The 16548-nt window shown below is 41.0% G+C and overlaps 1 protein-coding gene across 3 annotated transcripts in view; it reads right to left on the bottom strand.

The window, feature by feature from the left end:
• Positions 1 to 332: 332 nt before the first annotated feature.
• Positions 333 to 16548, bottom strand: part of slf1 (SMC5/6 complex localization factor 1) — a 36204-nt gene continuing 19988 nt past the window's right edge. For all 3 annotated transcript variants that reach the window (XM_087794567.1, XM_087794575.1, XM_087794584.1), the window contains exon 18: positions 333 to 977. In XM_087794567.1, the coding sequence (XP_087650693.1) occupies positions 511 to 977 (467 nt within the window). In that variant the 3' untranslated portion in view covers positions 333 to 510. The remainder of the gene's footprint in view (positions 978 to 16548) is intronic.

The raw sequence follows: 16548 nt of genomic DNA, 5'->3' as shown, positions 1-16548 counted from the left end.
CTAAAGCACTAGCTTAGTCACCAAAAACATGATAAATGAGCTTTCTTAGCAAAGTACAAAAATGCTAGCTTAGCAAAGTGATCAAAGGCTGCTGTAGCAATTCAAAAATACAAAAAATGGCAAATGGCTTCGAGAAGTTAAAAAAGAAAATTTCAAAAGCTAAGTAAAACGTGAAAAAACTGCTAACTTCTCTGGTAAGTAAACAAAGTCAAAACATGAAAGAAGGTAAGTTCAAAAAGAAAATCCTGGGTTAACAAAGATAAAAAACAAACAAAAGTTGTTTTTAATGTTGTGCATGTATTGTAGATACAGTTGAAAATTTCCAAGTTAAATTAGAGTCAAAGAAAAATATTATTTATTCAGGTAAGTGGGCTTGACAAGACAAAGTGAAAAACATTCTTAAAAAGAGCTTAAAATACAAATAGACATTTACATTTACATATCTTGTTAGAAAATAGTTTGATGAACCTTTATTCCTCAAAGCCTTCAGCTTTCGACTCTGGTTTCACGTCACTGGTTGTCTTGAAGCGCATCCGTCTTGAGGTTCTTCAGTATCTCCAGTAGGAACACGGTGTTATCTCCCCTGAAGTCCTTCACAGCCTGAGGCAGCCGGTCAAGATATGCTCCTCCACTGTTCTCCAGCAGTGTCCGACAGTCTTCCAACAACCTCACGGCTCGTGGCTCCGTCCACCGTTGAGCCACCTTCTCCAGCGACGCTCTCTTCAGGGCCCCGCTCAGCCGGCCCTCCGGGCCCCTCAGGTGCGTGGACAGACCCGTCTCCTGCAGGTAGTTGAGAAGGATCTGCACCAGCACAGAGGACGCAGCTTCCAGGAGCGTCTCGTTTAACACCGTGTTGCTCCCCAGGTTGGAGTCACCGATGCGGGTGCTGTGGAGGAGCTGGCGTCGCTGATCCGGCGCGGAGACCAGATCCAGCGCCGTGAGTCCATTTCTGTCCATTTGCTGGAGGAGACATGAGCCTGGAGGACCAGAGGAGCACATCAGGTGTGACTTGAATAGGTAAGTTAGTAAGTAAGTAGTTTTTATTTATAGAGCGCTTTTCGAGACCAGGGTCACAAAGCGCTTAAATAATCAAAACAATACTTAATAAAATATATACTTTAAAGGTCAAGATAACACGGAGAATAGGGTAAAGATGTCGAATTTAGACACAGTTAAAACAAAATAAATAGTTACTACGGTGATGTCAAACGAAAACTCAACAAACCGTGTAGAAACTAACATTAATATTTTGTATTTATTTATATTATTTACTACCATTTAATCTCTCAATACTATTATAGAACTTTGTGAGTATCTATGCCAGTCATGAAGTGAATATGAAAAAAAGGAAGTTAAAAGAGCTTTTACATCATTTAAAAATATATAAAAGAAACTAGATAATAAACAAATAAATGATAATATTACCCTATTTACCTTGATTTTATTCTATCTTATTTTTTTTTTTTTTTTTTGCTTGACGGTCCCTAACAAGAGTGACTGTGTAAAATGTGGCCCCTTGAGAAATTTAATTGCCAACCACCTTGTGTTATCTCGAAACAAATGTGTTTTTTCTTATCCCTTGTGTTGTCCCTGGCTGAACGGCCTTGATCAAGAGACAACGCAAGGGATACCTCAAACACATTTGTTTTAAGGAAAATCTCTTGCGATGTAAAGTTTACAAACACACACGTAGACACACACACAAATAAAGACCCTGTGAAGAATTCCAGTTGGCAGCATCTCTCTCTTCTGGGCTCGGCAGCTTTTAGCCGACCTCAGCACTAACTCCAGCTGACACTTGTCCTCAACTGTGTGACGGAAAGGTCACGGAAAACTGTGCCCTGATGAAGACTCTTTGTTCCCGTTAGCGACTCGGTAACAAAGATAACTGAGAGACATGGAAACAAGTGAATCCAGTCCATGCTCAGGTTGGCCATCATTGAATAAATGTGGAATGAATAGGTCATGTGACTTCAAGAGGAGGAGAAAATATTATAGATATAAATGCAACTTAAAGTCTGTTTTGCCTTCTCTCAAGAGTAGGTACTACTGACATGGAACACCAAAACAGATAAAAGAACTAGTAAGAACAAAGTAAGCCTTGAAAAAAGGGACAATTTAGCAAACAGTAGCTTAGAAAAGTAACAAAGTTGCAAAATAGTTGTTTTGAATAAAGTCTTTCTGCTGTTCAATATTTCAGTCATTCATAATTGCCTTACTTTTCAGAGTAAAAAAGAAACATTAGACCCATCTATGCAAAGTAAAAAAGGGGATCAAGAGCTAGCTTAGCAAACTAAATAAGTGTAAAAAAAAAAAGCTATCTTTGCAAAGTCGAAACAACTGACGTAAGAGCTAGCTTTGCAAGTTGAAACAACTGATGGAAGAGCTAGCTTAGAAAGTTGAAACAACTGATGGAAGAGCTAGCTTAGCAAGTTGAAACAACTGATGGAAGAGCTAACTTTGCAAGTTGAAACAACTGATGGAAGAGCTAGCTTAGAAAGTTGAAACAACTGATGGAAGAGCTAGCTTAGAAAGTTGAAACAACTGATGGAAGAGCTAGCTTAGAAAGTTGAAACAACTGATGGAAGAGCTAGCTTAGAAAGTTGAAACAACTGATGGAAGAGCTAGCTTAGAAAGTTGAAACAGCTGATGGAAGAGCTAGCTTTGCAAGTTGAAACAACTGATGGAAGAGCTAGCTTAGAAAGTTGAAACAACTGATGGAAGAGCTAGCTTAGCAAGTTGAAACAACTGATGGAAGAGCTATCTTTGCAAGTTGAAACAACTGATGGAAGAGCTAGCTTAGAAAGTTGAAACAACTGATGGAAGAGCTAGCTTAGAAAGTTGAAACAACTGATGGAAGAGCTAGCTTAGAAAGTTGAAACAACTGATGGAAGAGCTAGCTTAGAAAGTTGAAACAACTGATGGAAGAGCTAGCTTAGAAAGTTGAAACAACTGATGGAAGAGCTAGCTTAGCAAGTTGAAACAACTGATGGAAGAGCTATCTTTGCAAGTTGAAACAACTGATGGAAGAGCTAGCTTAGAAAGTTGAAACAACTGATGGAAGAGCTAGCTTAGAAAGTTGAAACAACTGATGGAAGAGCTAGCTTAGAAAGTTGAAACAACTGATGGAAGAGCTAGCTTAGAAAGTTGAAACAGCTGATGGAAGAGCTAGCTTAGAAAGTTGAAACAACTGATGGAAGAGCTAGCTTAGCAAGTTGAAACAACTGACGTAAGAACTAGCTTAGCAAGTAGAAACGACTGATGGAAGAGCTAGCTTAGCAAGTAGAAACAACTTACGTAAGAGCTAGCTTAGCAATTTAAAAACATCCGACGTAAGAGCTAGCTTAGCAAGTTGACACAACTAACGTTAGAGCTAACTTCGCAATTTCAAACAACTGACGTAAGACCTAACTTAGCTTGGTAAAAAAGTGACAGAAGCTGTAGCTTGGCAAAAAAAAAAAGTGAAAAAAAAACACATTTAATTTGCGAGGTAAAAAAGTGGGATGAGAGCTAGCTTAGCAAGTTTAAAAAGAAGGGCCAAAAGAGTTATCTATGCAAAGTTTAAAAAAAGGTCATCAAGAGCTAGTTTAGCCAAGTAATAAAAGTGACAGAAGAAGTAGCTTGACAATTAAAAAAGGCCGAAAGATCTAGCTTTGCGAGGTATGAAGTGGATCACGAGCTAGCTTAGCAGGTTAAACGAGGAAGAGCTAGCTTAGCTTAACAAAAAAGTGACAAAAGCTATAGCTTTGAAGAGTAAAAATGTGGGACAAAAGCTACCTTAGCATGTTTAAAAAAAATGACGGAAGAGTGAGGTTAGTCAAGTAAAAAAGTAAAAGAGCTAGCTTGGCAAAGTAAAGAGTATCAAAACAAGCTAGCTTAGCAAAGTAAAAAAGTGATGGAAAAAAAAGAAAAAAGATATAGGTTAGCCTAGTAAACAAGACACAAAAGACCCATCTATGCAAAGCAAAAAAGTGAATAAAGAGCTACAGCTTAGCAGAGGAAACAATAGAAAGGTAGCCTTAACATAGAAGCTGATGAATAAGCCAAATGAATGAACAACTTATCAAAAGGTACGTGTTAACATTTCCAATATGTATAGTTGGTGGGTTATTTGAAAGAAATGTAAAGATAAAATAACTTCCTATTTCCATGTTCCTTCTTCTGTTCATCAGACTGATGTATAAGAATTCTTTGCACAAAATATTCCTCCATTGATGCAACACTTTCATCATGGACCAACACTCCACCACAAACAAAGCAGTAATTATTTAACACGGTACGCGAGTGTATAGAAAACAAAGACTATTGATTCTTTAGTGAGAAGCTCTTTGAAAATATGCACATTCCACGAGTCATTTAAAACATCGGACAGGTTTTCGTCAATGTAAAGCATGATAAAAACCTCGTTCACACGTTCATAAGGCGACATAAAGGAAGAGTTTTCATGAACCCAATTAAAACGTGAAGAACAAACACAGGGTTAGAAACGGGTCAAAGACAGTAGGAGAGGTTAATAATAAAGAAGGATTCAGGTTGATCTGAAAAAAGAAAAGTGATCAAAATGTGCAATCTCGGACAAACGCCATACTTAAGTCATTTTCATCGACCTTTCTAAAGTCACAGCAGGATCTCTCTCTCTCTCTCTCTCTCTCTCTCTGCTGTATACACTAGAAAAGTTCTAATCGTGATATCAAGCTCTTTCAACTCTGCTGCTTTGTGGGCTGAAAGCCATTTTTACAGTGTTAGGGCGGCGAGGCCCGCCGCACTTAGTCTGCACAGAGTGGGTCGAGTCAAGTGTGAGCCCTTTGTTTGCTTTCAGATAGACCCATTTCTACGGCAAAACGCTCTTGATGACACTTGACTGTTCAACCTCGGCAACGCGGCTGCCACTCGTGTGCAAGTTTACGGCCGTGCGGAGGCTTCGGCGTGACACCCGGGCGGAAGAAATGCCGCTTGATACCACCACCGCTGGCGAGGTTTTTTTTTTCTATTCTACCCCCCGTTTGACAGGCTCAGCGGGGCCACAGGCGGCGTGATGTTTTAGAGGACGGACCATTATTACAGGAGGGGGGGGGGGTGGGAGTTGCATTGAGACATAAACGACCCTATTGTGACTACACCAAACTGTGATTTGACAAAAAAAAAAAGCAGGCGGTGAAATGACGCCGTTGAAAAATGGAAGCTTATGAAACCCCCTAAATTGCTCTCCATCGCTCTCAGCCACTGTGTGTCGCAGTTATGAGATAATCGGCGAGAGCTCACGTAGCTGTTAGCTGGGAAGGTCAGCACTCATCTACCTTTTAGTGCTTCAAGCCTGAGTGGCAAAAACTCAATCTGCATAAATTGAAGCGTTAATCTACATAAACTTTTACATAAGCAAGGAAATTTCACACGCAGAGGTCGGCCATCGGGGGCAGCAGTCAAGGACGTGAGAGCTCAGGTCGGATCCCGGCATCCTTTATGACGTTGGTTATTAACTCCTTGCATCCATTTGTCCTGCCATTGGAATAGAAACATGATCCCCATGCCTCTTGCCCTAAGTAGCTGGGACATGGTTGAAGCAACATACGACCTGGTTAAGGGAATATGAGTAAGACATTTCATGTACAACTGGATTATGTATTTCAGGCTTGATTTCCACAAAGCAGTATAAGCAAATATTACAAATGACACAAGAACTCGATCAACCCAATGTACATCAATCTCAGCAAGATAAACATCAGAAATGATTCCCAGAAAACATCTAAGAAGGTAAATTTCTATGCAATATTATCTCATAGGTGGATGAATGTAGTTAAAGTATTAAACAATCACAAAATGGGAATGAAGACTAAAAGAAAATAATGTTATTTTTGTTTAAAAAACAATTCCATTTTTTAGAATTTTTTGAACTACAAGGCGCACATTACATACTTCAAGTTTCTGACAAATCAAGAGTGCGGCTCATTATACAGTGCGGCCTGATTGGTGAATTCTGGGTGTACTCAATGACCTTATATCGATTTTATGTTTTACATGGTGCTCCAGATATGTCAAAATGTTTTAATATGATTTCATAAGCTACGAAGCTGCACTGTGGGGCTCTGTGGTACTAGTCCACGAGGCCCCGTGGTACTACTCTGTGAGCCTCTGGGGTATGACTCTGTGGACATCCGTGGTATGACTCTGCCACCATCCGTGCTACGACTCTCAGAGCGTCCGTGGTATGACTCTGTGGACATCTGTGGTAAATCTCTATGAGCGTCTGTGGTACAACTCTCGGAGCATCTGTGGTATGACTTTTGGTGCATCCGTGGTATGACTGCGCGAACGTCTGGATATGACTCCGCGAACGTCCGTGGTATGACTCCGAGAACATCTGTGGTATTACTACACGAGCATCCGTGGTATTACTAAGCAAGCGCCTGCGGTATGACTCCACAAGCGTCTGTGGTATGACTCCGTGAACGTCCGTGGTATGACTCCGCGAGCGTCTGTGGTATTACTGCGCAAGCGTCTGTGGTATTACTACGCAAGCGTCTGTGGTATGACGCCGCGATCGTCTGTTGTATGACGCCGCGAGCGTCTGTGGTATGACGCCGCGAGCGTCTGTGGTATGACTCCGCAAGCGTCTGTGGTATGACTCCGCGAACGTCTGTGGTATGACTCCGCGAACGTCTGTGGTATGACTCCGCGAACGTCTGTGGTATTACTACGCAAGCGTCTGTGGTATGACGCCGCGATCGTCTGTGGTATGACGCCGTGATCGTCTGTGGTATGACTCCGCGAACGTCTGTGGTATGACTACGCAAGCGTCTGTGGTATGACTCCGCGAGCGTCTGTGGTATGACTCCGCGAACGTCTGTGGTACGACTCCGCGAGTGTCTGTGGTATGACTCCGCAAGCGTCTGTGGTATGACTCCGCGATCGTCTGTGCTATCACTCCGCGAACGTCTGTGGTATCACTCCGCGAGTGTCTGTGGTATGACTCCTCAAGCGTCTGTGGTATGACTCCGCGAGCGTCTGTGGTATGACTCCGCGAGCGTCTGTGGTATCACTCCGCGAACGTCCGTGGTATGACTCCTCAAGCGTCTGTGGTATGACTCCGCGAGCGTCTGTGGTATGACTCCGCGATCGTCTGTGGTATGACTCCGCGAACGTCCGTGGTATAACTCCTCGAGCGTCTGTGGTATGACTCCGCAAACGTCCGTGGTATGACTCCGCGAACGTCCGTGGTATGACTCCACAAGCGTCTGTGGAATGACTCAGCCACGCCAAGTAATACACTACACTTATTGCATCTATAGTCAGAATAACACATTTCCTGATTGATCTGAAAACTCTAAGAATGATTTTTTTTTTTTAAATCCTCAATATAACTAGAACATTTTGTCAGATACACTTACACAAGTTTCCAAGCCTTCGCTAGAGCCGCACAAAACCGGTGAAGAGCCACACACGGCCCCGGGGTCACACTCCGTCTAGTCTCAGCTGACCAACACCACTGCCCGTACCTCCAGATATTGTAATTTCTATCGCCATTACATTTCTGAAGCAAAAAAAACGATTGTCCATACGATGCCTGCGTATCGATGACCTCATCATCCACGGCAGCAGAGTAACCTTCATATGCAAACCAGACCAAGGTCGGGACACGTTCCCGCGCAGGTGGGCGACTGAAGTAAATCCAGGTGCTGGCGGTGGGTGTCATATATGCTGCCTGAGAGATAAATACTACACCTGGGGGATTACACGAGAGCACAGGGTAATTACACCATCCTTTAGATGCATGTGTGTGTAAGCGAGCAGGAATAAATGCTCGCTCGCTCTGAAGCACCATCAGTGAGCGAGCGAGAGAGCCTGATGCACCAGCCAGTGAACGTAGCCTGCACACACACACACACACACACACACACATGCAAAGTGCAAAGCCCTTTAGCCTTTAGAGGGCAGGCGAAGACAAGAAATATAAAAGCAGGAGTGGAGGAGGGGAACATTGGCATAAAAAGAGGGAGGGAGGGAAGAAGAGAAAGAAGGATGCAGTGCTCCCTCCCCCTTATGTGTCTCTGTCTCTGGTCTGAGGAAGACAAGCTGGGAAGCAGGCACCTCCACAGCATGGTAAACATCCTCTTTCTCCCTCGCTGACGGAGAAAAAAAGGGAGGCAGGACGGGTGTGTGAACTGCAGCCAGGGGCACTGCATCACATATCCACGGGGAGTTGCTCGCTAGTGGCTGGAAAACACAGCGCCCCCCCCCCCAAAAAAAAAAATCTGAATTAACTCCCTAAAAATCTCAACAAATTGTCTCTTCAATTAGCGTTACATCTCAATCAGGACTAAAGATTGAGCAGACAACAAAAACATGATGCTTTTAATTTAAAAAAAACACATTTTTAGTTCAGGACCTGCCTGAGTTTAATTAAATAAAAGGTAATAATATAGCATAACAGGTACTATCTCTTTAAGGAAGCGTCGTCTGGCTAATTAAAGTCATTCTAATGAGCTGGTCCTGCAAGATTTAGTAGGAAGTCGAACTGTGGTAAAATCTGCATATCCCCTCAGTATCCTTTGACATCCTTATGCATCTCAGCCTCCTTGTCAAGTCGCCCCAGTTTGTACTTTTGACCCTCGTATTAAAGCTGGATTTGCAACAAAACCAAAACCGACTCCGCCACTCATCCGTCTCATGTATATTTTAAACGTGACAAATTATTTGATATGACCTTTCTATGTTTGACCTGAACAGATATTAACCAACATTTTGGTGCCATAATACCAGGAGTTCAGCGGTAACTAGACCGAAAACCAACCCAGATTTGAAAGCTAAATTTTACTTTCACTAATGGACATAAAACTAAAAGTTAAAGACATTCAATTTTACATATATATATATATATATATATATATATATATATATACATCTTAGAATGAGTGAACTGTAGCGTCTATTCTCTCTGTCCACACCTGAACCCTCCTGGCAAAGACCCTCATGCAAACACATTTTACCTCCAAAATAGTGATGACAGAACAGAAAACACAACATAAGCGCAACCATAAACAATACTCATCTCCATAGACAATAACTCTTCCATTCAGTTGTCTATCAAAGTAAATAATAGAAAATACGTGTTTACGTGTCTATACAGCAAAATGTCTAGATTTTTTTTTCCCACAATACTATATGTTTTATTTTTACCAGCCTTTGATCGTTTACAATCAATAAAGTGTGTTTAAAATTAAAATAATTCAATTTTTTATTTATTTTTGACTTGCAATTAATATTCTGGCCGCTACATGGCAATCATTACGTCCTCCGCAGCTAAAGAAATAATAAAATCTGATGATGACTGAGGACTAGAGGATACAGTCTACTCCAGTAGCCTTAAAATTCTGCAACAAATATAGCCTTGTTTTTACAGTGTCACAATTTCCTGTAACTTTATTGCCAGTGTGGTAAACACAACAATAGAAATCATTGCCCATGTGTTATATGGCCAGATTTTTGCCAATACACAACACTAGAAAAGAATGACTCACTATGTAAACAAGAAGTGTTGCTATTTTGTACTTCAACTTGACCTTGTCAACAACAACCGACGGGAAGTTAATTGCTCTGCGCTTGCTAAACAAAAACTTCATTGCTGGAAAAGTATTAACAGCCTGGGAAAGTTGACCTTTTTTGGCAACTTTAAGCACTTCATTTACAGTCATAATTTTAGAAATTGAATATATCTTCAGATGTTCTGTTCAATCGCATGCAGAGAAACCAAGAATCAGGCTAAATATTAGGGATGCACACGCAAGGCCAATTAGACTTGATCTAAAGAAAACCTCTCCATTTCTATTGTAATTGTAAAGATTAATAACACAGTAATAACAGTGACAATAACATCATTTACCAACTTAACATTTATATGCAACCAAAAACTGAAATAACAAAGTGCAACTTGCCTCCAGTTCATTAATTTTTAGTCAGTTGAATTAAGTGGTTGGCTAAGTACTGTTTAAACCAGAGCTTGATCAGATGCTAGCAAAAGCTGCATTTTAAATTAAATAATCGCAGACTTTTAGGGTTGTTTTACTGTGGAAGCCAAAATGGTGTGCACAATATAAATTCAATTTATTGTGCCGCTCTACTAAATTCCATCAAAAATGCAGAATTTCCTGGTTTAAGAGATTAATTCTATGTACAGTACACAACCATTTCTCTGTAGCTGTGTGAGAAGTTACAGTTCTATGAATCAAGAGTATTATTCAACGGTAATAAATGATGAATATGAAGGATAAAAGCAAATGGTAAATCATTAATTCATTTCTCACTGATTCTCCTTTTGGGTTTGCGGGGGGTCTGGAGCCTATCCCAGCTACTAAGGGCGAGAGGCACACTGAACAGTTCATCAGTCTGTGAGTTTGTATGTTCTGCCCATGTTTGTGTTGGTATTGGTATTGTCATCAATGTTATCAAGAGAACTTTAAATGATTTTGCACACTAACAAACATTTGTTAAAGCATTTTAGATGGAATACATGAATGTTTTTAATAAAAGTCTGGTAAATATTCCTTATTCAATTCCCAATTGTTGAAGATTAATCACTTTTTGGATTAAAACATTTAATCGGAATAACTCACACTAATGCCAATTGAATTCACCTTTGTTTCGACTCTGTTTTTATTGGCAGATGTTGGCATTTGCAATTATTTTCACAGCGTTTATAACATTCCCTCGCTGGATGTTTAAAGGTATCGGAGGTGGTTTATTAGTGAGTGAAAGAAAAATGTTAAACGAAACTTGCATATTTACCAAATGCCTTAAAAGCAACACATTCAAATGGGTTTCTTCAAATGCCCCAATTAAAGTGGGGTGACCCTGCCCTCGGCTTTCAACAGACTGTTGACTTTTGAATGAATTGAAGGTAAAAAAAAAAACAGAAAAAAAGCATTTGACCAACATCCCACTCCGACTGTCTCTCTCACTCCGTGTCTGAATGCTTTAATTCAGGTATCAGAAGAGAAAAAGAAAGAGTGCTAGCATTTTTGTCAAAAGTGCAGTTCAAGGTTTTTGCGAAGGAAAATATATTTCCATGGCCAACAAAACAATTTTAGAGCATGGTCAATCTGTTCTCACCTTCAATCTTCCTCAAAACTGAAAGAAAGGAGGTAACTTAGCATTGAAACTCCGGCTCAGTTCGCACTTAGTCCTCACACTATTTTCTTTCATTTTTCTTCTTGGTGCTTATTTGTTTGTACTTTTTACTGGCCTCTCTGCCCTTCATTTCTATAGAAATGTGTTTCCGTGACTCAAAGGACGTGTTTGCTGTTCAAATGAAAGATGCATTAATGAATGTGTTTTTGGGTTAATCAAGGTGAAGAAGGACGTATGGACGCTGCAGGCAGGCCTTATTGAACCGAACATGGTGAATCGCAAATGTGTTGATGAAAGGATTCAACATGTATTGAAAGTGATTTTTGAGGATTTATATGGATGGTATTTGTTAAAGTAGTGAATAAGATGGAAGGCTTCTTTTCTTGAACTTGAGAGAATATGCCTAGAGCCTGATGCAGGATCTTTCTAGACCATGTTGCTAGGGAGAGGATTACCAGGGTCAACCTGCTAAGGCTGCTGCCCCCGCGACCCGACCCGGGGTGAATATTACTATTTTACATAATAAAGTCATGTGACATAAAATATGTTGTACGAAAGTAGGATAATCATGCAAGTAGATTTGTTTTACCAAAAAATTTTCAATTCTCGAAATCACCGAATTTGTCGAAGTACACATGCCAGGCCTGTGTGTGGCGCCGTACTGCTCTCACAAAAACAGAGAAGAAGACATCACACTTTCAAACAAATGGGTAAAAGGATTGTTTGTTTTGTTGTTGTTGTGAGGTGGAAGACTGAGGTCAGAAAGAATATAACATCATCTTCTAAATCAGTGCACTTAGGTTTCAAAAAGTTGGGTTACACTGATCAAAAACTGCAATTTTTGTGGCCTATCAAGCAGAACCATATTTTGGTAGCTTGGCCCAAACAATGCCGTATTTAAAAACAATTCATATTCCAAGAATTCTTCCCATTTATCGCCTGTGAATCTCTTATTTTCTACAGCTTATTTGCTGTATGGGTCAGGGTGATGAGGCAAGGGACACCCTGGAAGGACCAATTTACAACACATATAGACAGGCAAACACTAGACTAAACACAAGGTTAATTTTGAGTCACCACCACCATTTTTTTTTCTTTTTACTGACACCCAGACAAACACTGGGCTAAGACACAAACCAGAAATAAACAAAGGACTTTCATTTTTCTTCCAAACACACAAAAAGTTAGGGACAACCTAGTCTGTAAATATAAGTTACTAAATGAACTTCCTTAACATCAAGTTCTTTGACTCAATTTCAATTTCTACAAAAACAGGGTTTAGATGCCGACATTCAGAAAGAAGTGAGACACACAACAGCTACAATCCTTATAAACCTTAAGCAAGGACGTCCTTGAGACACAGCATGAAGACGTCTGTAGTTAAAAATCATCAATGCACGAGTAAAACCGAGGGCTCTGAACCCATTCTCACCACTAATAGCACGAGCACTTAGCATGCAGTTGCCAGTTCAAGACCCGCAGGGAACGGCTGTGCAGCATGAACTCTGTTTGCCAGGTTTACAGTGAAGAGGTTGTGCAGTCACAGATGCACTGTTTCTCTCTGTATATATATATATATATATATTTTTGACAGAGATAGACAACAAAAAGAGGCAAATCATGACCGACTGCCACAGTCTGAAGGGACCCCGTGTTCCCTCTGCCACAGAGCAAATGACATCTTTCTGCTCCACAAACACTAGTTCACATTAAGATCTTCGGGGACCAGATCAAGCATGTGTGTTGTTGGTGTAGCTCACATGAGATGTGACAGAATCCAAAGAGAAACTGAATAAAGAACAGTGCTGATGGCAAAGCCCTTCCCTCCTTCGTTACTTCACTGATGCCGTTATTACCCACAATAACAACAAGAACAACAACATTTTAAGTTCAAGAGAGGAAACTTTTTCACCTGCCGTTTCCTGCTTGACGCCTTGAATTTGAAAGCAGCTCGTATTGCCTTGACATACTGGTCAATAAGGTTGTGCAATTTAAATATTTTCCTTTGATTTTTAGAGTTTAAAAGGTGAATTATTTTGGAAAACAAGCAGAATTTCACATTAGGTCACTTGATAATGTGATACAATATTTAAAATATACTGCAGTTGTCAATTAGGTGTCCATATTGGCAAGAATCAGGAAATATGTTATAGTTATTTGTTTTAGTTATATATTGTTACATGTTGACGAAGTTGTAACTGCTTTAATATGTTTTGAATCCAAAATATGTGACATCAGCTTTGAAAGCTGCTAAAGTCGACTGTATCCTCTCGTCCTCAGTCAGCGATGGACTGTCGCTGATTGTTCCTTTAGCTGCAATGGACAAAATGATTGCTGCCTTTTAGCGAAGGGTTCCTACACATTTTTTGCACCACAGACCAGTATTATTTTGGCATTATATTCACGTACTGACCTTTAGATAAAAACTTATTTTTATTAAATCATATAGAGATTGTCATTCACCCGTTTTCACATTTTTAAATAAACCTGACCTTGATAAGTGTCTTAACTTGTCAAGAGCCACACGCTAATTTTACTTTGGAGAAAATTCCATATTTTTGTCAAAACAAAACACATTTCAGACAGAAATAATCGGTTATACAAATTGTTATTATTTCTGTGCGCCCCTGAAACAAATTCCTCACGGACCGGTACCGGTCCCCGGATCATACCCCGGATGGTCCTGGGGATTGGGGACCAATGATCTAGCGGACATACATTTTATTGGTCTAATAATTGAACAAATGCTGTGGATATTTGCATGTTAATTGAAAATAAACTTTATAAACTGATTTTATACTCACTTTATTCAAATAACCATAAATGAACCATGATAAAACAAATAATATTTAAAACGTTTTAAAACCAAGAAAAAAAGAGAAAAAAAAAGAAATATTTTTTAAATATCAATACAGTGCTGTTAAATATTAAAATGGTATCGTGCAAAAAATATTTAAGTGGTTTTAGGTATCCTTGTGTTGACTCTGGGTCAAGGTAACCCAAAGGCCCGAAAACAAATGTGTTTGTGGTATCCCTTGTGTTGTCTCTGGGTCAAGGTGATACAAAGTGCCCCCCAAAAAAGTGTTTGTGGTATCCCTTGTGTTGTCTCTGGGTCAAGCTGAACAACCTCCACCACTGCATATGTATTTATGGAAGTCAGGGAGGTCGTTCATTTTAACCCAGAGCAACACATGGGATACCCACAAACACATTTGTTTGCAGGCCGCCGGGTCACCTTGACCCAGAGACAACACATATAAAGACCAACTCATTCAATGACGGCAGCTGCCACTCATGCCATCACGGTGAAAGTATCAGTTCAGGACACACAGTCGCAGGTGAGAGAGCGACGGCTACAAAAAGGCGTCCTCCTCGTCGCCCGCCAACCCTCCGAGCATCAGCCTGATTGTACCCGCGAATGTGTGCCAGGTCCGTTTCACACCGCTAAAAGGCTCAGAGTCATTTTCCATTCCAATCAGGGGGTCCCTGCTGCCCTGACCACCCTGCAATATTTAAACACTTCTACCAGCTGAGGGCCCAGGGAGTGCACACACACACACGCACACACACACACACACACACATGAATACATGTGCTGAAAACAGAGTGATGCTTAACTGCACATCAGCATTCTCTCATTATAGAAGTGCAGGGAAATATTAATGCCTGCATACACACGCATATGTGAATATTTTAATCCTGGCGTCGGACAAAAGCAGACGCACACACACACACACACAGACACACACACGGGGTTATGTGGTGTGGCTTTCGGCAATGGGAAACGGAGGAGGGAGAGCGGAGTTAGCCTTGCCCTCAACCATGGCATCTTTTTTGTTGCCAGCTCTATAAGCCTTGGGGACGGAGGTAGAGGGGGCAGGGGCAGGATCCATCGCACAATTTATGCCACACACACACACACACACACACCAACGCACAATGCACAGACCTCCAAGCAGACAGGCGTACAAAAGGGGTGAGATCACTCCCCAAATAAGCCTTTGTTGGCGTGCCAGTTTTAGTTTTGCCCTCTTTGGCCCACCAAACTCTTGCCAACGAGGCTGTCTGTTTCAAACAAGTAGGACGACGCGGCGAAAACCTTTGAATGAAAGCGAAATATCTCAGAACGAGCAGGCGCTCTAGAGAAGGCTGACCCCGCAGGATGTCTCATTATCCTTCAGGGCGATGTATTTTGAAACCTTAAAGGGGGGGTTATTTATGGAAACAAAACAAAATAGATTCCATTGAAGAAGGTAAACAAAAAAGTAAAATTAGCGACAGAGAGATCGCTGAAGAATGTCGAGAGTCCGGGGTCAGACCGTGGCCTTTTAAAGACAATCTGCATCAAGAGGTGAGAAACGGCGAAGCAGCACAAAATACACTTAAGAGAGAGTGAGCGAGACAAAGACATGTAATTTTTTAAAGCCTGCAGGTGATTTTTTTTCTTTTTGTGTTATCAGTGAATAGAGAAGTTGGCGGAGACAACACCTCACACACTCACCCGTGGGCACACACAAACACACACTCCCGTTCTAATTTTATACATAAAGATAGCTGCTTATTCCTCTGACCTCTTTTAATTTGCTCTACCTCAGATTCTGTAGAAGGAAAAAAAAAAGAAAAAAAAAGGAGAGCTCTCTCTTGGTCTCCTCTCCGGGACCAAACAATCCCAGTCTAATTTATTTTTTGAGGACAGAATAAGTGCACATGTTAATGGAAAAGTTGAATGAAATTAACTATAATTAGTCCAACTGAGAAGCGTGCGAGGATGACCCCGGCGCCATGTTGTAGACTCGTTTTCATGCTGAAGAAGAAGTAAAAAAAATGGAATTCCCCGTCTCCACACACACACACACACACACACACACACACACACACACACACACACACACACACACACACACACACACACACACACACACACACACACACACACACACACACACACACACACACACACACACACACAATCCACCTGCTGCCATCCTCTCGCGGGCTCTGACACACGTCACGCTTTCCCTTCAACCGCGATGAGCGCAGACAGTATTTGACGCGTAAACATTCAGACGCACAAACTCGCTCTGTTGTGAGACGGTTTTTCTTCTTTTTTTTCCACAGAAACCGGAGCCTGACTAATCTTGTCAGGGAGACATTAACAGACATCTTTCCAGGTGATGCTGTAATCTGTTTAGACAGACGCGGCGTGAAGATTATCAAGAAGAAGCAGAGGTTTATCTTTCGTACAGTAATGAAGCGGCGGATTTGTCTCACAAAAGCCAAGCGTTATTTATTGATCGTTATTATTGTATCGGTCTCCAACTTTCCCTTGTTGCTACTAAAACAATGGATACAATTGTATTTTTAATGACGTAAAACACTATTGAAAGGTGCCAAGAATAGTTTAAAAAAAGTGTATAGTACCGATGT

The sequence above is a fragment of the Callionymus lyra genome, chromosome 1 (genome assembly GCF_982586985.1).
Source record: "Callionymus lyra chromosome 1, fCalLyr1.hap1.1, whole genome shotgun sequence".
Classification (NCBI taxonomy): domain Eukaryota; kingdom Metazoa; phylum Chordata; class Actinopteri; order Syngnathiformes; family Callionymidae; genus Callionymus; species Callionymus lyra.
Note: the sequence above shows the minus strand (reverse complement) of the source record. Positions and strands in the feature narration are given on the sequence as shown.